The sequence below is a fragment of the Peromyscus californicus genome, unplaced genomic scaffold, assembly GCF_007827085.1.
Source record: "Peromyscus californicus insignis strain IS unplaced genomic scaffold, ASM782708v3 Scaffold_21__1_contigs__length_65335640, whole genome shotgun sequence".
Lineage (NCBI taxonomy): Eukaryota > Metazoa > Chordata > Mammalia > Rodentia > Cricetidae > Peromyscus > Peromyscus californicus.
In genome coordinates, this window is record NW_026294514.1 from 18,251,056 (window position 1) to 18,275,548 (window position 24,493).

Consider the following 24,493-nt stretch of genomic DNA (forward strand, 5'->3'; position numbering starts at 1 on the left):
CCTCAATTAAATGTTTTCCTTCTAAGGGTTCTCGTGGTCATGGTGTCTCTTCACAGCCATGAACCCCCTAAGGCATGGTGGTAGCCAACAACTTTCTGATTGTACTTCAGGCCCACTCCACAGGAGGAAACGCAAGCCTGATCCTGTAAATCTTGCCAAGAATCCCTGGTTGGGGAGCTCACAGGCCCCAAAGGTGAACTTACTACTATTATTTTAAATAAGCATAGTATCAAACTGGCCTCTAAATTCTCATTTCTCTTCCCATAGATTGGTGCTGCTGTCAGATTTCATCAGCCGAGTTTCTTTGTACAGTGGAGATGAATGCAGAAACTCACAGCTGGTCAGAGCACAGATAAGGGTCAGTAGAAAGCTCAGCCATAAGTGGGACATCTCTATCACCATCACCCACCAAGGCTCGGGCACCGTGGTAGAGGAGAGGACAGAAGGATTATAGGAACCAGAGGTTTGAAAGGATCAGCGTGAAACAGCATCTTCTGGACACAACAGGACCACTGAACTCACAAGAACAGTGTTTGCCTGCACAAAACCTGTATCAACATCCTAACACACAGCAGGGAGGGCCACATGAGCCCCTACCCCTAAATGAGGAGCTACTGACAGCTTATGGGGAAGGGAGAGAGGGTTTGCTTTAAGGGTGTGGCCCCCATAGATGAATCACACTCCAGTGGGAGGTCCCGCACCCATGAATATATGGGGAGCAGGAACTGGCTTGAAGGCTTTTTTAAAAAGAGAAAGAGAGAGGGGACACAAAGTTGGAGGGGTAGGGAGGAAAGAGATGGATGTTCGAGGAGTTGGGAGTAGATCTTGGAGCTGTTAGGGAGAGGAGTTGTAGATGAATATGATGAAAATACATTATATGCTTGTATGAAATTCTCAAATAATAAAAATATATTTTTAAAAATACTTAGGTACTCAAAGTTAATACTTTAGTAACTATTCTTACTATGATTATCAGTGTTTACTATGCTGGGTGGGGGTTGGGCATATAGCACCGGCAGAGCATGTACTTTGCATGCAAGAAGCCCTGGGTTTGATCCACAGCACCACCCCAAAAAGGAAAAAGAAAAAGTGAACCCAACTGTACCAGATTGTTTTACAGGATATGACAGAGTTCTGCATTTTTCATAACAATGATTTAGTTTTCATAACTAGATGGTAGCAAGAGTTGGCTACAACAGGGATTTTCACATCTGGCTAACAAAAACCTGAACTGAGAAGGGTTACAATAGCACATTTTTTAAAAAAAGTACAAAATTGATTGACCTTTTAAGAAATGTCTTAGTTTACAACTCCCCATCTCTTTGAAATACAAAGTATCTGAGTTTTCACTGTGTGTCATGTGAGACAGTTAAAGACGACACATTTATTTCCTTCACAGTGGGTTGAATCAGTTGCCTGGTATACAGCTAAGTTGAATGCTGGTATTTTGGAACAGTATCTGTTGACATGAGTATATTTGGCATCACTGGGAATTTAAAACGACAGAGGAGAGAGTGTCACGATCCTCCAGGCTCTGGATGATACTGTTACTACAGACAAGTGTTGCTAAGACATTACATAAACGTTTTCATTTCCATGCTGACTATGTGGGCAAGTCAGTGTTTGGTTAGTAATGCAGAGGTTAAACTACAGCCCTACAGCCATCCGTAATAAGGTGCACAGGGATGGCTGAAGACAAGAAGCCTGAGAATCTGGTAAGATATTCAGCAAGCTGTAATTTTTATGTACCTTCTAGCCGTCTGATTTTGAGAGTAGCTCTGTGGGGTTAAAAAAAAAATCCCTCACTTTATTTACTTCATTCCCCGGGATGTATTTGAATATTATGCCCAAACTAGAAGATGGTGGTTTACATTTTCAAGCTCGTTTTTGCTTTTGCGCAAATTTTCAAGTCTAGAAAATTCCCTGCTGGCTCATTTAAACTAAAAACGTAAAATTTTGGAAACTGCTTGATCTGGGAAGAACATCCATCCGTGGCTCTGGGTCCTTTGGTACAGCATTTTCTTTTTCTAAGAAGTAATATGATGAGGCCCTCAGTGCTGAATGACCAGACTTTGTCACCTTGCCTCGGTTTCATGTTTTCATTGGGCCTTCAGAGGTCAGGAGAGGCATCAGCCATTTCCATACCAATAAAAGCCCAGGGCAGGAGAAGAGAAAGCCAAAACAGAGCTATAAAATTTGTGGTCTATTTAAAATGTATTTAACAACAATTCCAATACACATTCAGCCCAATGTAAGCATTTCCCAGGTGATTAGGGGGATTTATTAGAGTGTATAGTTCAAGAACAAAACAAAACTGACTTATAGGTCACAGCAGACCAAGCCTAATAATGATGCACAGAGCTCAAGCTGACAGCTGCTGTCTTCTTTATAAAAACCTGCCCTCTTCTCTAAGGATGACCCGAGTGTACTGAGCCCTTTGTGACAGTGAACCCCAGGCCTGTGATCCTGGTTGGTTTTATTCACTTGTCTCATTGCTGTGACATACGGGGCAAAAGCAACTGTAGGAAGGTTTTATTGTGATTTACAGCTCCAGGGTATATAATTCATCATGGTGGGAAAGTATGACCGCTGGTCACATGTCCAAAGTCAGGAAGCAGAGGGTGATTAATGCTGTACTCAGCTTGTTTTTTTTTTTTTTTTTTGTTTTTGTTTTTTTGTTTTTTTGTTTTTTTACTTTTTTATGCAGTCTTGGGCCCCAGCCCATGGAATAGGACCACCCACATTCAAGATGAGTCTTCCACCTCGACTAACTCAATCTAAGCAATTCCTCAGGACTCCCTTAGAGGTTTGTCTCTTCAGTGACTCTAGATCCTGTCAAGTTGATAATATTAGCCATCACCAGTGCTCTTATCTTAGGGCATTTGCTTGAAGGAATGTCCAGTTTATATACAAAGGTATCGGGGCCATGGCTATGAACAGCCCCAGAGCCTGAGCTGAACTAGCACTCTTTTTATTTTTCCAAGCCACATCCCTTGAGTTTGAGCAATTGTTTTCACCAAAAAAAGCCAAAATCAGGATAGAGTTGACAGGCCTTCTTGAGGGGTTTGGGGAAGAAGACAAAGGATTTAGCAGAAGGGAAAAGAAAATAGTTAACTCTGCAGCTAAAGGAACTCACTGGTGAGGGACTGTTCCTTAAGAAACTGCTCCTCATATAATGGAGAGATGGCTCCGTGGGTTAAAGGAGTTGACTGAGCCCAATAACCTGAGTTATTGGATCCCCTTAAACCACATGCCAGGAGAGAACCAACTCCCACTGGGTGCCTTCTGGTCTCCACAGCTGTACTTCAGCACACATGCCTGCCCACTCCCAATAACCCAATATGAAGAATAATAGAGAAGAAAGAAAAAGAGCCCTTCAGTAGCTTAAGAGACCAACAAAAGAGAGGAAGTTGGTTAAAGCTGGGTCCAGAGCCACACCTCCTCATGAACGGCAGTTTCCAAGCCAGGCGGAGGAGCCCTTGTGATTTTGTTCTCCATTGGCTGATGAGAGACTGTCCACTTTGCTGCTTGGGTGTGCTAAGGCTAAGGCAGGAGGTGGGCGTGGAGAGGAGCGAGCTGCAGTGAGCTATGGAAACTCAGCAAGCTAGGAAAGGCCTGAGGACTGGGAGCCTGGGGCAAGCCTGGCACAGGAGAGGACATAAGGAAAAGGGGGGTCCATCCAGTTGACCTTCAAATGAAGGAAAGCAAAGCTCCATGAGGGATCTCTGTAGAGAACTCACAGAAGGGCCCGAGGCCGGCTTAAAATGATGGCTTGTTGGTTCCTTTGACTGGGGAAAAGATGGCCAAGAGGGAGGATGGTGGCAGAGAAAATTTAGAACTAGGGTTCTGAATTCCAGAAGCCCTTCCTCCCTCACTCTCATTAGCACTGGTAGATAGTTTAATTGACTAACAAGGTTACAAATGTCTGATACATTAGTCTGTGCTTCAACACAAGCAATTCACCAGGGCCCTGCCGTTGGCTCTCTAGCAACTTCTCCCTTTTCCCAAAAATACATTCTGAAGTCCTTCTGGAAGTGGGAGACTGAGGCTCCTACCAGAACCCGCTGCCTCTTCCGATCCCACCTCCTCCCATCCTCCCAGGCATCGGGGTCCCTGCCCTGCCCTCAGGCGAAGTCCCAGGCTCTGTCTTCTTCGCGCATGAGGATGGCAGCCCTCTCACTTTACTCCTGCCTCGGCATTCTGTGTGTGTGCTGCCATAACAAAGGGCAGCACACTCGAGGCTTGACCAGCTCTGGAGGCTGCAGGCCCAGGATCAGTGTGCGGCTAGGACTCGTTTCTGTGGAGGGCTCTGACCTTGGCTTCTAGACGGCATCTTTTTGGTGTCTTTAAATGGCGAACTTCCTCTTCTCACAGGGACACCACTCCTTACTGGATCAGGGCTCGGCTCGCTGATCTTATTTCAACCATTATATCCATAAAGACCTTATTTCCAAGCTGGGCAGACTTCCTTTTGCCAGTAATGCCAGTACTGAGGCAGGAGGGTGGCAAGTTCCACGCCAACCAGGATGACAGAGGAATCCTGTCTCGAAACAAAAAAAAAAAACACCACCCCCCATAAACCCCATAAAAATCAGAAAACAAAAACAAACAAAATATTTTATCCCCAAATATTCTGAAGTACCAGGGCTCAGGACTTCAACATATACATTTTGAAGGCATGGGATACAATGTAGTCGCATAGCTTAATAGAGAAGACTCCCTGGCATTCCTTATGAAACACTGCTCTATTAACTGTCATGCATTTGGTCATTTATTTATTACTTTTTAAGGTTTCTCTCTACTTAAATATCAACCCCAGAAGGCCAAATTCTCTGTTTTGCTACCTGAAGTATCTCACAATTCTGAGCTTATTGCCTGGAGACTAGCTGGCCCTTGATGAATATTCATGGATGGATGAAGGCATATTGTGAGATCATTACAAATTACACACACACACACACACACACACACACACACACACACACGTGACAGAGGAAAAATGTTTATATTGTTAAGAAAGCAAGAAAGAGAAACTATATAGGTAGCACAGTTTCACTTTTAAGTCATCGAAACATTTTATTAAAGTTTAGAGAAGTATGCCATAAAATGCTAATAGCAGGGATCTCTTGGGATGGGGTTTTATTTTTATCTTTAGGTGATTTTTAATTTCTTTACAGATGATAGATATTTTTACTTCTGTAAGAAGCTAAATATAGTAAGTACTATTAATCTTTAATAGACGATATCTTGTCATCACTTTTAATTGGCTATTATCCATTTTCCTTTTCTTTTTCAGTGGAGAATGGTGGGGGACAACATGTGAGTGATTTCTTGAAGCCCAGTGGCACAGTCAACATTTGTAGTTTCAGATGTGTTTGTCATACTTGTCCTGATTCTTCTTCAGCAATGGGTGATGCTGGGATCCTCAGGACAGGACAAAGGGCACTGCTGTTCTCTGGCCTAGACCGGAATTTGGGTCTTTGGATCAATGGTTTGGAAATATCAGAACAACAGTCAGAAACACATCCAAGGGTGTGCTTATCCCTTTATTTTCTTTCATGAGTAGGCCAGGCAGTGTCCAGAATCTCTCACATAATTCTGGCAGAAGTCTGGCAGGTGCCTGGGAGGGTGGAAGGAAATGAATGGGAAACACTTGCCAGAGTATCCAAACTTAAGCAGTACCTTCAAAACTTAATAACCTGGGTACCAGTTTGAGTCAACTTCATTTTTTTTACAGTGCCACATATATACACACTTGGTACCTGTGTACCACTCCCGTTGACCACCTCCTTTCCCCACAATCTTTCTCTCAGTCGTATCTATTCATTTTGTGTAAATCATCGTCTTTTAAAAAATTCAAGAAACTATCATGAGCAAGATAACAAAACCTGCCGGGCGGTGGCGGCGCATGCCTTTAATCCCAGCACTCGGGAGGCAGAGCCAGGCGGATCTCTATGAGTTTGAGGCCAGCCTGGGCTACAGAGTGAGTTCCAGGAGAGGCGCAAAGCTACACAGAGAAACCCTGTCTCAAAAAAAAAAAAAAAATGAAAAAGATAACAAAAACTTTAATAAAGGTGAGTATTACTGACATATCCTTTGTTTCAGGTTGCATTAATGGTTCCAAAAAACATTATTCCAGCCCACAGCATGAAGGTAAGGGCCCATAATTCATCCAAATCATTACAAATTACTTCTTAATTACCATTAGTTGATGGTGAGCCTCAGAACCAGCACTGCTTACTTTCTGTTTAGCTTTGGTCAAGTACCTGTTATGAAACCAGTTAGACTGTGTACTTTTCTAACCATGTTTATTCCTTTTCTCCATGTAAGACACCCAGCACCAATGCTGACTGGTTCCTTACGGCTCTCACCTCACTGAGGACTCTGAGGGTCAGATTTTTCCATTTCTTTTATAGAAACAAAATGCCAGCAAAGCATGACTTCTGACTCAAAGGAACACTAAGCAGGGTTGACAGATGTTGCAGGTTTTTCCTGACACTTCTGGAGAAGGGCACAGAGACCTTGCATATCTCACTGCAAAAACAGACAATAGTGAATGACACCATCATTCTACTACCTTTATATAATGCGTTTAGCATGTTGCTGGGCCAGGGGAGGTTTGCCTGAGAATCTGAGCTATCACCATTACAGGTGACTGTCATGGATATTAGTTTGCACTCAGTGTGTGCCCACATGGCAGTTGCTAGTTAAAAGCCACAACGACAATCTCATTTAGGACACTGTCTTCTGCAATGGCTTCTTTCTCTGTAGGAGTCCTCATTTGCTCAAACACAGATCCTAGGTTGCTCTATGGAAAGAATTATCAGAAAAAATGTAAGGTTGTTAGTGTGTAAGTCTGAAGGTTTTTTTCCTAATACTGTTTTCAGTTTGATTCAATGTGTAAGGAGACATTATAAAATGGAAATAACTGATCATATCCGTGAACCCATGTTCTTTCTATCTACTAAAAACCCAAAGGCTGCTGGCTTGGTGGCACATACATGTAATCCCAGCACTAGGAAGGCTGAGCAGTGAGGATCACAAGTTTGGCTACACCCTAAGACCCTCTCTCAAAACAAACAAACAAACAGACAGACAGATTCCTAAAGTCCACAGGGTCAATGTTTCTCTGGATACTGTACTAAGATTGGTTCCAATAACTTTAGCTTATCCATTGTCAAGTAGTGAATAAATAAGATCAACAGTACAAGAGCTGGCTTTGAAGGGTTTTTCCAATAAGGAATGAAGCTGACCACAGCTCCTCTTCTTCCTCTGTAATTTTAGACTGGTATCTTTGCTGGAAACATGAAACATATTGGCATTACACATCGGTGTAATAGGAAATCTGGTTGCTCTTGAGAGAACCATGATGTGTATAGTAGCCCCAGATGTCCCCCAAACTTTGTAAACCTGGTACCTGACATGCAAAGAAGAAGCCATCATGGACATTCCAGCCTCAGAGACGAGGCATGGAGAGGAACGGAGGATCTAAGCTCTAGTCCGAATGGATACTGCTGGTAAGCCAACTTGGTCATTTCCGTTCCTAAATTGGTCTACTCCAGCTGTATCCTCTGTTTCCTAAGCAGTGATGTGTGACTTGATTCATTTCCTGACCCCAAGTTATGAACTTATCATAAAATGACAGTTGTTTTAAAGAGATGCTACAGAAGACTAGAAGCTAGAAACAGAGGCATGAAAGAGGATACTGGAAAAAAATGGCTTTAAATAGTTCTCAACTTCTGATGTTGGTACATGCTATTCAGCTTTTTCATTCATTTATGCACTCACTCAAAAAATTTATTAAGTTAGGTATAGATTTAGCTAAGGATATGTAAAATGAACAGAAGACTTGTATTCTCAGAATTTGGTTGTCACAGGGCTGTTAGACATGAAAGCAATGACCATACAATGTGAGAGCATATTGTTCTACAGTTTGACTTTGCAGAATAACTCCTTACAAGCAAGAGACAGAACCTGTCTTGAGGGAATGAGAGAAGCGCTGTAGAACAAACTGCTCCAGAAAAAAACCAGAGAACAAGTATAGGTTGACCAGATGGCCCAGCTGAGCTGCTATCCTGGATTCCTGATTTTGGCTGCAAAGACTAGGACAGCACTGGATTGGATAATTGAGTTTTTAATCACTCCTATAGCTTCAGTCTTCCTCTATTCCTCCCCTAGTTATTTATCGAATAACCAGGCTATTTTTTTCAAGGGAGTAACCTATTCCATCTGTGGGAAAGACATTGAAAGACACAGGTCAGAGAAGACTATTGTCCTTTTATACCTAAGCACCCAGCAGATGTCCTGTTACTAAATTTGGGGTCACAGTCTATACCTCAAGAAGTCAAGCTTGACCACTCATTCTTGGAAAGCCAATTCAAACAGGCAGGCTCACCACACAGAGGAGTCTAAGCCAACCTAGGTTGTTGGGGTTTGGGAGTTTCTTTTCTTAAAAAAAAAAAAAATATGCTTTCTACAGCAAGCATCTGCCAAGATAAGATCCCTGGCCCCTGCATCCACCCAGATTGCTGTGCAAATGTCTTCTGATAGCATGATTCTAGAGGTGCTTCAGGGAAGGCTTAGTGCTGGGATGATAAAGATTATTTTGACAACAGGGCAACAGAGCCATTATAAGAAAAAGCTCCTGCCCTAAGTCTCAGCTGGGTTTCTGAGAAGACAAACCTGGCAACAAAGAAGTCAGACTGTTCAGGGCTGTCAAGTTTAATGAAACTCCTCTTCCCCTCCAGAATTGTCTTTCTAATGTCAGCTTATTTGAAGAGGCTGCTGTCAAAAGGCTTCTGGAAGAATTGGGAGGGAACATGTCAAATCATTGCTAGAAAATGTTTCTAATGTAAGAGAAACTTGTTTCACTTGGCCAAAGATTCCCTTTAATAAATAAGTTCAGAGGCTGTAGAGATGGCTCAGTAGTTAAGAACACAAACTAGGGAACCCAAGTTTGGTTCCTAGCACCTGTATTGTGGCAACTCACAATCACCTGTAATTCCAGTTCCAGGGAGCTGACACCTTCTTCTATCCTTCATAACACCTGCACTTGCACTTGTGTGTACATAGACCACACACACATACACACACACACACACACACACACACACACACACACACAATTAAAAAATAAGTAGGGACAGAGAGATGGTTCAGCAGTTACAAGTACTGGCTGCTCTTCCAGAGGACCCATGTTGGATTCCCAACATTTACGAGGCAGCTCACAACTGTCTGTAACTCCAGTCCCAGGGGGTCCAGTGCCTTCCTATGGCCCTCAAGAGCATTGCACTATACAGGCACAATGCCCATGCACGTAAATAAAGTTGAAAATATAAATATAAAGAGGGGTTGACATAGCTTAAAGTCCTAAGATAGCACACAAGAGAAATAAACAGTGAAGCAGATAAATGGAGGGAGGAGATATTGACAGGAACTATCCCAACAACAATTGGAACAGTTGTAGCTGACTTGTTCCAAAATAGATTCCAAGTGAGTTTATTTCCTGGTCAAGTGTAGAGGGTGCCCATCAAACACCTGGGCACAGATCACATATTATGACAGTTCTTCGTAGCAAGGAAGAGAGCTGATATTTGATTTAGGAAACCCTAAGCACTATTCTGTCCCTACACATCTAAGAAGAGCTACCAATAGGCTGAGAAGGATTTTAGCACCTAGGAAAGTGAAACCATGTTGTGGGGTATTTGATCACACTGTGAAACCCCGAGAGTGTGCTAATAAAATCAACCTTGGATCAGGGAGCAGAGCCAGTGACTAGTTGACAGGAATTCATCATAGAGAGTACAGAGGAGCCAGGAATATGGATAAAGAGACACACAGGAAGGAGTAAGGAGGAACTTGGAGATTTGAGGTATTTTTTGGTTTGGGAAGAGTGGAGAGATGCTCTCTTGCTGGGTCTCTGGCCAAAAAGGAAGGTCAGCTGGTTGCTTCTTGGCCCCTGAGAGCTAGCAGGTTTTCACCCCAACATTTGACTCCTGAGTCTTTAGAGGTAAACAGAATGATAGACACTTAATTAAAAAATACATTTGGCAGCAGTGGCAAGGCCAGTGCCAGTGGGACCAGAAGTCCTGCCAGGCCATGGCCTGAGTATCGTGGCACCGACTGAGGGGCAGGGGGGTCTCAGACGGTAGTTAAATATCAGCAGATTCAGGTGCAGCCTCTGTGCCAGAGATAAAATACCAGAAGCACACAGAACATATGAGATGGAGCAAAGTAGAGACCTAGGAAAGCAAAAGAAAACACTCGGTCTCTCTTTAAATGCAAGCTTTTCCTAGAGCGTCCACATAAAATGCCCCAATAGTAGGAACTCTATCACAGATGACATTGGGGCCAGAAGTCACCTGTCTAAAGGGCATCTGTCCTGATGGGATGAACTGACACTCTTTTTCAGAGCACTATTTCAAATAAATTAGCATTCTCATCTCTACTACAAAAGGAAGGAAGATGGGAGAACAGTTGAGGAACGCTCAGACAGTTTATTAAGATGGGCCTACCAGTACCATCAAATGACTAAATAAGCAGGTTATGATTATTTGAATTTAAGAACAAGAGAACAAGAACAAGTTGTTCTACATCATGCCGAGTGTGATAATTCTTTAACATTTTTGTTTAGACTTTGAGAATATGATGGTAACCATAGATTCTCTACTTAGGAAAAAATATATACACATATCACTTACCCACAAAATCCTACTCTGAGTAATACGTCACACTTTTCACTGCTGAGACCAAACACTGGAGATGAGAACTTCAAAGGAGGTAAGAGCAAACCGATGATATGTAAAACTATGCTATGTGGATGTCCCTCTTCCTTTCTCTATGCTGTGTGGAATAAAGATACAACAGCTAGAGGCTGTCTCCTCAACTGAACAGGTAATCAGTGAAGATGAACCATGAATTTACTGCAGGCTCCTATAAACAAAACCTCAGTTTCTCTTGTAGACTTCAACTTTCACCTAATAATTACCACAGAATTACTATTTTGTTCAGTTATATATCACTCTCCCAGAAAGACAGGGAAATTTTAAAACTTATTGTCTTCTACTATTCCTTGAAAGTTAAATATTTTCAAAGAAATGGTTCACAGGTTTTTTGCTTGTGCTTTTAATTATTTAATTTCTAGGGCCCTGCATATCTGTTTATGTCTGTTGTTATGTGCAGGCAGTGTCTTGGAACTCAATCTTAGATATCACCTCAAGATATCAGAAGACATCTAAAAGGGTATGCAGTGATATTTCTAGCAGTTCAGACAATATCTTCACAACAGAACACAGTCACTAGGTCTTATGGAAAGGAGGCTTCATTGAACACTCCCATTCCACTGTGGTTTCCCGTGTTTTAATGTATTGTTCAGGTTTTTTTTTTTTTGTCATCAATACTTAACTAAATGCTTTAAACAGAATTAAATTAAAAATTAATCCCCTCTGCTCCCTTGCCTTTTGAAGTAACCTCTTCTTCCTGTTTAAAGGCTAACACTCCCTGGGGTCCTTTTTGTGGTCTTCTATGTGGTAGAGGGTTTGCAAATGCCCATACTTTTTACAAATACTTTGTATCTCTTTAATTTCCGTTTACTCTTCCTCAAAAGCTGTTGCTATTTCTTTTAACTGCCTGGACAGAATAACTAATGCCACCTTCCCCTTTTGTGATATACCTGTTTAGAGTTGAGCTCCATGGATTTTGCTCAAATAGCTCTTCAATTTATCCACATCCGAGGGAAGTGACATTAGTCCTCTGTATCTGTGGCTTCTGCCTCCATGGGTTCAGTGAGCAGTGACCTGAAAATATTTTAAATAACTTGCATCTCTACCAGGCACACACATTGTTTCTTGTCATTACTCTATAAATATTACCATATTGCACTTATCTATATGGCACTGACATTAGGTGTTATAGGTAACTTGAAATACATGGGAGAACGCACACGGGTAGGTTCTATGCAAATATCGTGCTATTTCATACCAGGACTTCAGCTTCCTCTAACTGTGGCATCTGCAGGATCCTGAAGCCAATTCTTTACCAATATTGAGGGGCAAGGGTGTCTTAGTTAGGGCCACTATTGCTGTGCTAAACACCAAGACTAAAAACAACGTGGGGAGGCAAGGGTTTAATTGGCATACACTTCCACATCACTAGTCATCACTGAAGGAAGTCAGGACAGGAGCTCAAACAGGGAAGGAACCTGGAGGCAGGAGCTGATGCAGAGGCCATGGAGGAGAGCTGCGTTCTAGCTAGTTCAGCCTGCTTTCTTATTAAACCCAGGACCAGCAGCCCAGGGATGGTCCCACCCACAGTGGGCTAGGCCCTCCCCTATCAATCATTAATTTAAAAAAAAATGCCTTGCAGGCTTGCCTATAGCCCGATCTTATGGGGGCATTTTCTTAATTGAGGTTCCCTCCTCTCAGATGACTTTAGCTTGTGTCAAGTTGACATAAAACTAGCCCCCACAAATAATATTTTGTTTTCATTAAGTCTACACATACTTCCTTGTTTCCACAGCTCTATTCCAACTAAAACCTATAGGAAAATAGGAGTGGCAAAGTGAACTTTCCCCAAACTTCTCCACCAGAAATGCCTCCATGTCACATAGGTCTTTTCTCTCCCCTTGCTTCTGCTTCCCAGAGTTTAGCTATCCCAGATCTGGATCCCAGACGTTTCTGCCTTCCTGGGGACATTGTTTTACTCACTCCCCCTTTCTTCTGAGTTAAAAAATCTGTTATACTCGTAAGCTCTTACCCTTCAGTATTAAAGTGTGTTCATTTTTCCTTTTCTTCCATCTTAAAAGGAGAATTTTTTTTGTGTGTTTTTGTTCTTTGTTGTTGTTGTTGTTCTTTGAGACAGGTTTTCTTTCTGTAACCTTGCTGTCTTGGAACTAGCTCTGTAGACTAGGCTAGCCTCGAACTCATAGTGCTGGGATTAAAGGGGTGCACCACCACTGACCAGCGACAAAATGTCTTTAGTCATACACCCTCTGCCTTCTTCTCCCCTCTTATCCCTCCCTCATCTTTTTCAAATAAGGTCTCACTATAGAACCCAGGCTAGCCTTGAGCTCATGGTCCTCTCTCAGCCTCGCCTCATTCTCTGTTGTGGTTTCAATGGGAGATGTTCTGTGTTTGAACCCTTGGTCCCTAGCTGGTGGTGCTGTGTGGGGAAAGAGGTGGAACCTTTGGTGTATGTCTAGCTAGCAGAGTGGGTTGTTGGGGGAGGGCCTTGGAAGTGACACCCCTCTTCTGGCTTCCAGAAACGCTCTGCCTCCTGATGCCTCACTAGAATGTGAGAAGTGGCAGGCTGAGAGCTCCCGCCATCACGCCTTCCCCACCATGACAGACTCTACTCTCTAAAGTGTGAGCCAAAATAAATCCTCCTTTGCTTCTGTCAGGTATTTTGTGACAGTGACAAGAAAAGCCACTGATACACTTTCTCATCTCCTATCTGTGTCTTTCCCTACTCCTCACCATCTAACTTGCTCATACACACACACACACACACACACACACACACACACACACACACACACAGAGCTGCCATAGCCAACGGCAGCATCCCACTCTGTCCATTAAGGTACCTGTTCACCGAGAGCTACACAATCAGCTAAATACCACCTAAATCCCCTCATTCTCCAAGTTTCCTTCCTTCCCTCCCACGAGACCTCCTTTTAATATACATCTTAAGGTAGCCACTCCCGCAAACCATGGCTTCAATTACTTCCTGTGTTCTCTGATTTTAATACGACTTCTACCCTTGTTTCATTGAACGGCTTTATCTTCCTCATTTACTAAAACCATAGATCCCAAGTTGCTCCACAGAAGTAACCAGGAACCCAAAGCAGCATTCTTAGAATGTAAACTGTATCACAAGATGGAGTTAGCTTACAGAGGCTCACATCCAACTTTCGGAGAGATTCACTGCCATACGCCAATTAATGTAGAAAACTATTTTCCTCTCCAGTCTTATGCTTCCTCCTTTAACTGTCTAGGAGGGAGGCGTCAAAATCTACCTAGTCCCCTAAATCAGAACCTTAGCCTCTTTTTTTTTTTGCATTCTACTTTTGTGCCCCCCTCCATATCCAGCTGCTAACTAAGCACTTCCTATTTCACCTCATACACGTGTAGAAGTCCATCTCCCGTCAGCCACCACCGCACTTTGTCGGGACTACCTCTCTTTCCCTCCTGTGAGAATGAATATGTTCCCTTCACTGGTCGGTCCTTCATTCCCTTCCTTCTTATTGTCCAGGGTGACTTAGTCACAAATATATCTGATAGTGACTTTCCAGTTTCATGTGAGACTTCAACAACTATTTCCAGTATACCATTCAAACTCTTGACCTCACTGGCTTTCGGGTCAGATAGATGTGTCTCTACCCCAAGTTCAGCAGTGTGAACTCAGACAGCTAGATGCTCCAATTTTTTTGCTTCTCATTTGCCTGAATGCACTGGGAGCCTGGGCTTCTGGAACAGAAGTTCAGTTGAAGGTTCAGTTAGAGAAGGTATTTTTAAAAACCCACGTGAAAAGATTACTCTTAAACTAAACACCACCAAATACTAAGTCTCTGTCACCTTCCCCAAGTGTGACTTCCTTCCACTGGTACTTTGGGATAATCACATTAAGGTGTAGGTAGTGATCTAGATCACCCGGCACCCGGACTATTCTGGCTCATGCCTGAGCAGTTATGTAACCTTGGGAAAGTTACTTAATTTCTGCATCTCGCACTCCCCCCCCCCCCCCCCAGTAAAATCTGGGAGACACTGGATTGCTTTAAACTTAGAGTTAGGGAACTCCGTTGGCATGGTGACCAGTACATGGCGCTTGCTAAATGTTACCTGTCCTCTACCATCTCCATCAATTAGAACTGTAGGTACCCCACCGTGTGGTTCTCAATGTTGTAGGAGAAAACTGCTCTCCGTATTGCTAGTTAAAGAAAGGAAATCTGGGAATACCTGTCGCGGGATGGGAGAAAACGGGCGAAATGGGAGCTGCTGGCTCCCAGTTGTTCTGAGCTGGGAGGAACGAGTTTGGTCCTTATTTTACGTACGAGGAAGTTGAAGGGTGACGTGTCCTCGGGCCTCATGCAAGGCACAGTCACAACTCTTCATTGAGAGTGAGACCGGAGCCCCGGGGTTGCTATGGTTAAGTTGCAAGCGAAAACGTAACACTGGAAAGACGGGAGCATCTAGCTGTATACAACCGGCCAAGTCCGGTGCAACTTACTTTGGGTGAGCAAAGGGAAGCTGTCAGACATGGAGAAGCCCGGCTGCTGACAGAACCAGCTCTCCACCCAGCCTGGCCCTCGGGGCCCGCCTCGAAGCGCAGCCTCGAGCAGCGAACTGTCGCAGCTCACCGGCCCCCGGACCCCCGGTTCCCCAGCTGCCCACGATGAATGGAAACCCGAGTCCGCGCCGCGCGGCTTGAGGGATGGGGCGGGGCTTTGTGAGTCACGTGCCTGGGCCGTAGGCGGGCGCGTGGAGGGAAGCCCGAGTCTGATTGGCTGCCCGTCACCAGGTGACCGCGGGACGCGTTCCGGTTGGCAGGAGCCGGCTAGCGGCCTTCAGTCTGGAGGCGGCGACGGAAGGAGGAGGAGCTCCGGCCGCGCTCTCGGCCCGCAGTGGCTGCGTCTCCCAGCGCTTGTCGGGTCCCCACCCCTTTTAAATAAGCCGGGCTTGGTCGCCGCCCTCGCAGACTAGTCCGCTGTGGGGAGGCGGCGGCGGCGAGCCGGCGGGGGTGCGGCCGAGGCCGGAGCCCTGCCCCGGGCCGGGCGGCGGGGCGGGCGGGCGCGCGGCGGGCGCGGCGGCGAGTGCGGGCGGGCGCAGCCCCGCTCAGCCCGGGGCTGCCGGCGCCGACCGCGCCATTGTTGGGGGAGGGGGCGGGAGCGGAGTCCCGGGCGAGCGGAGGCGCAGGCGGCGGCCGAGCGGAGCGGAGCGGACGCGCCCCATGGGGAACACGCTGACCTGTTGCGTGTCCCCCAATGCCAGCCCCAAGCTGGGCCGGCGCGCGGGGCCGGCGGAGCCCGACTACGAGTCCGAGGTCTACGAGGCGGCGGCCGGGGACGCGGTGGCGGTAGCGCCGGCGCCCGCTGCGGCCGTGGAGCCCGCCGAGTTGGATTTCGGAGCCGGCGAGGGCCACCACCTGCAGCACATCAGCGACCGAGAGATGCCCGAAGGTGAGGAGGCGGCGTGCGCGTCCGGGCCGCGGCGCACCTCTGGCCTCCACCGTCTCCCAGGGTCCGGTTGGGAGGCGGCCGCTGCCTCGGGGTTCCTTCCTGCCCGGAGGAGGCTGGCGCGGGCCTGGGCACCGGGGATGAAGGCTGTGACTCGCGTCTCCACCCCCTTATTCTTTCTCGGCCGCCTCTGGCCAGTTTCTCTCCCACCCCCTACGCCCCGTTTCTTGTTCCCTCTTCCCATTCTCTCATCCCGCCCTGGGACCCTGCAGCCCGCACCCCTTCCTCTTTGTAATGCTGGGTACCGTCCAGTGGGACTTTATCAAGACTTCATGTGTCTGTATATAAAGTGCCCCTTTTTCTTAATAAAACTCCCGGGACCCTAACCTTGGAATAGCCATCCCATCTCCCTGTCCTTACTTAGCCAGATGGTACCTAAGGTAAGAACTTAATGGTTCCACTTTCCTGGAACCAGTTAGGTAACTGATATTAGAGCAATCCAGACCCAGCCTATTTGAGGATCTCTTATTTACGTTCAAGTAGAGGTTGCCACAGAAATATGTATGGTATTAAATAGGATTTTAAAAGTATCTTCAATATAAGTGCTTTATTTTTTCCAATTATAATTGGAACATAGAAAGAAAGGAAATTGGGAAAGGGGGCTTCTGTGAAAGACGTCAGTGTTTTCTTCCAGGGCTACGTTAAAGTCCCGTTTCCCTTCCCCCACAAGGAGTTTACCCTCCGTCTTCTGCTTACTTTAAAGTTCTCATTTTGATAAATACATCGCCACTTTAAAAACTTCATTTACTTTACCTCTTCCGAAGGAAGAGGGGTAGGAGAGATTGTTGGCCGGACGTTTCAAGGGAGTCAAAGGCTAAAATTTAGCCTTAAATTAGTAATGTGAAGGTTTGGGAGTTAGGATGAAGCCCCTACAGGGGCCTGTAGTGTTTTTTTCCTTGGCTCTTTTTCCCTCCCCACCTCCGCCTGGAGAATTTTATTCAGTGCTGAGCATGTCGCAGGAAAAGCCAAGTTCGGCGCACTGAACCACTGGAGGATGGGCTGGGTGGGTGGGTAGGAGGGAGAAGAGGAAGTGCTTGATGCTTTATAATTAGAATTTTGAAAACCTGTGAGTCTAGGGAGAAGTAATACCGGATAACAGGATAGTTCTTGAAGGCTACGAACTTGTAAGACAAAGTATCATCAGTAGTTTAAGCCAGATTGGCCTGTTTGTTTCACTTAAATGCTACAAATGATTTCCTTTCTTTAGAGGAATGTCTTATAACCTGTTAACTTTAGTTGGACCGTTGGTGTCTTCATGTTACAATAATTTAAGGCCCATGATCGATACACTTTTGTAACTTTTTGTAATATTTAAATATTATAAAAACACAAAAGTAATTGTATCTTTAAACAGTGGGTTGCTTGCACGCCTATGTGTATGTGTGTTTTATGAAAACTTCTGTTTTAAAGTAAGCCTCTGGGTTTACAACCCAGTTAGTATGTGGGTAGTATTGAGTGAGAGTCCAAATAAGACCTTTTTATAATTCTTGAGGGATTACAACACAATTTCATGTTTGCTCATTTGTCCCTTCCAAATACAAAGGAAGCCTGTATGCATTCTCACTATTGCTGATGAGGATGCAAAGTCAAGCTATCACTGAAGCTGCTTCTGCATGAACTGTTCTAAAGGACTAATGTGGAGGGGGTGGATGTGCTGGGTTGGACTCTTGAGAATGTATACTCTATTTTAATCTGTCCAGTAGAGAAAGCTCTTGGTTCTTAGTCCTCCCCTGTTTTAGTGACATTGCAGGTAACTGATGCAAAGGCAGCATTTGTTTTAGATCTCATATGTGTTCTTCCTCAGTGAAAATGAGTAAAGGGAGAGGAAAGAATGTGACCTAAATTTACTGATCATGTAAATGGGTCTATTCTGGTAACTATGAGTTGAAGCTGAGAGGACATTAAGAAAGGCTGGTGAGAGGTATGTAAGCACAGAACTATATGATAGAGAATGCTAAGTCAGACATTTTGAAAAAAAAAATGAGTTTGTAAGCATAGAATTTGAGCTTCTTAATATTCCCATTAAAATGTCAGTGTTTCCTCTAAGTTTCATTTTTAGGTCTGCAGGACTAGTTTAAGGGTATAATATCTACTTACCCAGAAAGTACAGGCTCCTAAGCTTGATCTTTAGTGCTGCCAAAACTTTGTAAAATTAAATTTTTGGGCACTCAGTAAAGTGATAAGAAATTTCAGCATTTGACTAAACACACCAAATATATACAAACTATATACAAACACATTGAAAGTTTGCTTTTAATATCTTTATTTCAGAAAATTTTACATCAGTTTCCTTGGAAACTGAGAAATAGCTTGAAAGTAGTCTATTTTATAGAGAAGAATTGAGTTGTTTTGATTTCTTAGATAAAATCTTGAATAAATGATGCTGTGCTTCATTCTCTTTTGAAACATTTTAGAGCATTCAAAGTCACTTCTGGGACTTCCACAGTACATAGATCAGTGTTCCCTAATCCATTGGCTCTGACGCCATGTCTGATAAAACGGATAATGACATCAGTAACACAAAACAGGGTACTGGGGCTTCTTACATCTCAGCCTTTTATGCAGTTTTCATGTTCTGACTTTAGGAGCTGTGCTTATTGGCTGGGAAAAAGTGTTCTCTCAAGTGACCCTGCCCCTTGGAAGGGGACAGTAAGGAAGGAATTGGCAATATGATATGGGAGAACCTCCGAATCTTTCCCTTTCTAGTAGCTATTAACCATTTTTAATGTGTTGGTGAGAGAGAAAGAAAACACAGATAAGCCATTTTTATTAATATTTTGGTATTGTGTCTTCTTGAACCTTTCATATGCCTGTAAATATAACATTTCATTTTATAAAAATGAGATTGTCTGTGTATGCTGCTTCCTGTTCCTGGAACAATGCTTCATCTCCAGAGCCTGCTCCAGGATGTCTTCCTGTGCCAGTGCTCACTGCTCTGTGGCGTGCTTTTTCTTAACTGCTTAGTGTACCATCGAATAGCTGTAGTATCTGATACACCTGTCTCTTATGGCTAGACGTCTTTCATAGTAAAATTATACAGACTCTCCTAAGAGAAAAACAGATTTTGATGATTGGTGCGGTCTACCTCTGGATAGAATTCAGATGGTATGTTTAGTCTTACAATTTAGTGCCTTAAGAGGTGTCACTGGTGTTAAGGGCATTTAGTTCTTATGCCAGTTTGATGGTAACACTGACTTTTTCCTAGTCATTTAGATTCCTGATGGAGATTTTGTGATTTTAGTAAACTGTCTCATGTCTTGAATTCTGAAAAGCACTGCTCTGGGAGGCCTGTCAGTAGTGTCATTTGCCGATGACAAATCAAGAAACAGCATAGAAGTAAGAGAAAACTGAAAGATGCCCAGCTGGTTTGAGTACCCTAAACGTGCTTATTGAGCATCTTTGAATGGCTAGACAGTATTCCAGATATAGACAGTGATAGAAGAGGTAGTCCCCCCTCAATCCTGATCCTTCTGTTCCAGAGACAGGTGGGACTAGACAGTATGTGAGTCATCAAGAATGTAATGAGCTGGTAGGAAGAAAGTCATAGAGGGTAATGATTGGGAAAGGGACAGTTTCACACTGGGGTGATGAAAGCTAACTATTGTCTTTAAGTAATAGATGAACTTTCCTAAAAGAGAGGAGCAGTAGGGGGTGAGGAAAGGCGTCCCTGTAGACAGCTCCCTTGAGAGCTTTTCATATGGGACCAAACTTGGTGATGACAGAAAAGACGAGACACAGTATGCTACAGTAGAGAGGATGTCTAGAGAAAGATGATGGACTAGGCCTTTCTATGCTGAGTTGGCCTTGACAACAATGGGAACTTTGGTTGTAATGGGAAGCCGCTGGAGGATTTTAGACAGGGGAGCAAGTTCTTTGTGAAAAAGACCATATTAGTGGCTTTGGGAGACTGCACTAGGTTATATGCAAGAGACCAGCTGGGAGACTGGGCAGAAATGAGGGAATGCCAGTGGTGATTCGAACAAAAGGCAGTGTTGCCTAGGGACTAACATAGGCTGACTTAAGGAAATGGAGTCAATAAAATAACAAAGATGAATGGACAAGTGACAGACAAGTGGTCCTTAAACTTCACACGTGAAGAAATGTGAATGAAAAGTGCAGCTTTAGGAGCTGTGCTTATTGGCTGGAAAAAAGTGTTCTCTCAAGTGACCCTGCCCCTTGGAAGGGGACAGTAGGGAAGGAATTGGCAATATGATATGGGAGAACCTCCGAATCTTTCCCTTTCTAGTAGCTATTAACCATTTTTAATGTGTTGGTGAGAGAGAAAGAAAACACAGATAAGCCATTTTTATTAATATTTTGGTATTGTGTCTTCTTGAACCTTTCATTTGGGGGATGGGGAACCCAAAAACTTGACAGTAAGTTGGTGAGGTTGTAAGGGAGGTTATATTGCTGATGGAAATGCAAAATGATTTGACTCCATGGAGGGGAATTTGGCAAAATCTAACGACATTGCTAGTTTATTTAATCTAGAAACCCCACTTTAAGGTGTTTATGCCGAAGATGTGCAGACCATAATGTGAGACAGCATATTTTCAAAGTTCTTATTGTATTGTTTTCATTACTGAGATACTGACAGCAGCTCATACGCAGTAAGGGACAGGAAAGATACACTGGCATGTCCACATGGCTGTGCCGTTGTGGTTATCTATAAAAGTAAGTATGAACCTATGGAACCATAAAGTAAACCAGGTCTCTGGCTAGAGCTATCTGCAGGGTATATTTCACGTTTGGGGTTGTAGGTGAGGTGTAGAGGACAGCAAGGAAAACATGTATTTGCTTAATGGCAACATGTGCTTGTTTGCTTTTGCGGGTGTGAAAACTCTGTAATGTGTTGTGGATGTCTTGTATATTTCATTTTCCTCTCAGTGTTTTGAGCTAGTATAGGGATTGTAGCTGATTGCATAAGAAGACAGCTACCAGGAAATATAAATTGCCTTTTCTAAGGTTTTAACAACAAAGACGTGGTTAAGCAGGAATGTAAATTCCAGTTGTAGAACATATCAGCCTAGAACTTCCAGAATATGACTCAAAATGAGCTTCTTTGGATGCTGCCGTCTTCTCTTTTCTTCAGAGGCTATTCAGCTTTGATGTTTCACCAGTAACATTGAGGGGTATACAATGAAGTGGAGATAGTAAATGTGTAACCTAGAAATGATTTTTAAATTTAATTGAATAAAGTGCTCTCAAGAAGTAGACTTAAGGAAGAAAGTTTCAGTATATGAATGATCGCAGCCATTAAAGTCTAGATTGAGAATTAAGACAGAGCAAGACTGAGAACTGGTGCAGAGGCAGGTGCAGAAGTGGATGGGGTCATTGGAGGCTAGAGAAAGAAGCTGGGCAGCAGTGAGCTCTAGATTGAGGACCCTCAACTGAGGTAAGCTTACTTGAGACTATCAAGTAATAATTACTTAATGATGCAAAATGTGGGCTCAGAGATAGATTCATCTGACAGTGCAGTTGTGAATCTTGGAGTGTTTGTATTCAGAGCCATAAAACTAGTGCAGTCTATGTTAAGGGGTGATGGAGCATGTCAGTAAGTAGACTGAGTCTTTAGACAAGTACCCAGAAACTGCTGACACACTCTATTTAATTGTGCTGTGTGGAGATTGCTATGTTGGAATCAAATCCCTGCCCCCATGAGCTATTTCTATCTGCCAATTTCTTGGTCATTGCCTTCTTTAATATTTTGATAAGGAAAATTTTGTGATGGGTTATGATTGTGTAATGTTAACATTTTAGCCTTCAGCAATGCATTTAGTTATTCTAGGTTGAGTGCTTTTTAATATTTTTGATGTGTAATTAAGGTGGCTCATACAACTTATAGAATCTTGGTCTGGAGGAAAAACAGTTTATTTGCCTACCATTGCTTTCAAATTAAATTGCAACTTTAATTGATAATTAAAAAATGGTGGATCTTACAATTTCAATTAATAATCCTTATCTTGAGATATTTGTCCTAATTGAAAAAAATGTAAAATTAAATTATAAAATAAAATAAAAAAATGAAGCAAACAAACAAAAAAAAAAAGAAAGAAAAGAAAACATTCCTAGAAGTTTCTTTGTGAAGGATGTGTTTTTGTATATGTGTATGTACGTGTTCATAAGGGTATGTGACAGGTGGGGAAAGGGTGCTCTTCCTCAGTCCGGCTCCTCCTATTTAAGACAATCTAGACTGATTCTCTGCTGAGTTTCAGGGATCTGTCTGTCTCCACCTCTCTATCCCTAGGCTCACAGATGCAGTGGTCCATGCCGGCTGTTTACCTGGGTGCTGGGGATCCGATCTCAGGTCCCCCTCCCTGAGCTGTCTCACCAGCTCCTCTTACAGGCTTCTAAAGAAACTCACATAGAAGATGTGTGGTAACTGGTGTGTTCTCATTTTCCTAAATCCATAGGTGTGTGCAGAATGTGTGTGTGGATCCTAATGCTTTGGTTCATAGTTAGTTATATTGCCTCTCGCTGTAAGAGTGAATTGAGTTATATGACTTATCAGCATCTCCATAGGCTCTAGGAAAACAGTTAATAGGGAATACAGAAATAGTACAGTTTATCTAGGGGGTCACTGTCGGCTGGCTGAAGTTTCCATTCTATAAAAAATAGCAACATGTGGTATTTATAAGAAGTGGAAAGTGCCCACTACATGGCAAACTTTGGTAGCTGTATAACATTTATATTTTCTCAAAACAACGTTTTATGTTTTCACATGCACACACAAACACACAGACAGGATCCCGCACATGCATACATGTCCTCAGGGCACACATACACAGACTCTCACCTATGCAGCATCACCACCAAATCTCACACCACCCTTACCAACCAAGACTTGCACTACCACGGCCTCTGTTTCAGGTCCCTTTCTGCTGTTTCAATGGTCTCTCCCTACCTAAGCTTAGTGCTTATGCAAGTTGACATTGAAGCCCTGTCATGTATCATTCCTATAGGCTTTACATAAGTGATTTAAAAAAATCATCAAAGTGGAAATATTATAATACTATGGGAGAGTGGCCAACCTGTAGTCAAATATATGCAAATTAGAGCCGTAATGTTCCTCCTTCACAAACATCAGGAATCTTTTTAAGAATCTAAAGCTAAGGTGGAAATGAAAGCTGACATAATTGGTAGTGTTATACCAGTGTGCCTTTACTTCTTTAGAAAGCTGTGTAGTGTTGTATATTGAGCCATGAAATTACCCAACTGTCAGATAAAAGGCATTATTTAACAATACAGTGTACTAAAAAAAAGTACTGTGTACTTATGAAGGCCGAGTGTTGTGTCTAAAGCCCCAGTACTGGATTGGCTAAGCTAGAATGGGAACAACACTTGCCATATCATTATGCATTATTCAACAATAAATATGTTGAGGGTGGTGATGTTTTCCTTTAATACAGCACAAGTTGTGAGCTGAAAAGAGGTTTTGTTGTTTTTCTTGTGGTTCAGTGCCCAGGGCCTTGGTGGCAGGTATCTAACCACTGAACTACACTGTTTTTTAACTAACTTTTTAAAGAAATCCATAAGAAACATAACTGAAAGATTATTATTGTGAGTATATATATTGGTTTTTTTAAGTATAAGCTTTTGCTAATTTCTGTTGAGGAAGACTTTTGTCCATCTCATTTTTAGTGTGATCCATCCTACTGATGAACTTTGTTGTTTACAATTATCCATCAATGGAAATCTATCTCAAAAATCAGTGTGTGTGCGCTCGAGGAGTCCAGAGGGAGGTAAACTAGGTTTAGCTTGACCTGTGAATTGTCTGATCTCAGAATACATTTTGATTCTGAGATCCTCTGTTCGTCTCTGCTGGAAGGCTTTCCTCCAGTGACCCACTGCATCTCTTAACTAGCTAATGCTTCTACAGCCTTTCTCCTCAGGCTTTTGAGAAGTCTTGAGACTTGTGATTGATTGGCCATCCCTGGGACATATACCCACTTCAAAACTTTTTCTCCAAGACATGTTGTCATTGATCTTATCACAACCTTGGATTTTGCCTTTAGGTCCCTAATAGTACATCTTGACTTGGCTTTTTTTTTTTTTAATTTATTTTATGTGGACGTATGTGTACCTGAGTGTATGTGCACATATGTGTATCTCAGGAGGCCAGAAAAGGATGTTAAATCTCCCGAAGTTGTTGTTACAGGCCATTGTGAGCCACCCACCATGAGTGCTGAGAACCAAACCTAGGTCTTTTCAAGAACAGATGCTCTGAACTTCTGAGCCATCTCTCCAGCCCCTCAGTTGTGC

The 24,493-nt window shown here is 43.3% G+C and overlaps 2 protein-coding genes across 4 annotated transcripts in view; one reads left to right on the forward strand and one right to left on the reverse strand.

Annotated features, from left to right (window-relative positions):
- The window catches only part of Mettl21a (methyltransferase 21A, HSPA lysine), an 83,415-nt gene extending 68,008 nt beyond the window's left edge, over window positions 1–15,407 (reverse strand). Inside the window, exon 1 of the mRNA XM_052749679.1 lies at window positions 15,226–15,407. The gene's annotated coding sequence lies outside the window, so the exon portion shown is untranslated. The remainder of the gene's footprint in view (window positions 1–15,225) is intronic.
- Window positions 15,408–15,816: 409 nt separating this feature from the next.
- Ccnyl1 (cyclin Y like 1) overlaps window positions 15,817–24,493 on the forward strand; it is a 36,385-nt gene continuing 27,708 nt past the window's right edge. For 2 of the 3 annotated variants that reach the window (XM_052749683.1, XM_052749685.1), the window contains exon 1: window positions 15,818–16,174. In XM_052749683.1, coding sequence (XP_052605643.1) covers window positions 15,946–16,174 — 229 coding nt within the window. In that variant the 5' untranslated portion in view covers window positions 15,818–15,945. Of the gene's footprint in view, window positions 16,175–24,493 lie in introns of all 3 variants that reach the window. The other variant, XM_052749684.1, reaches the window with a different exon arrangement.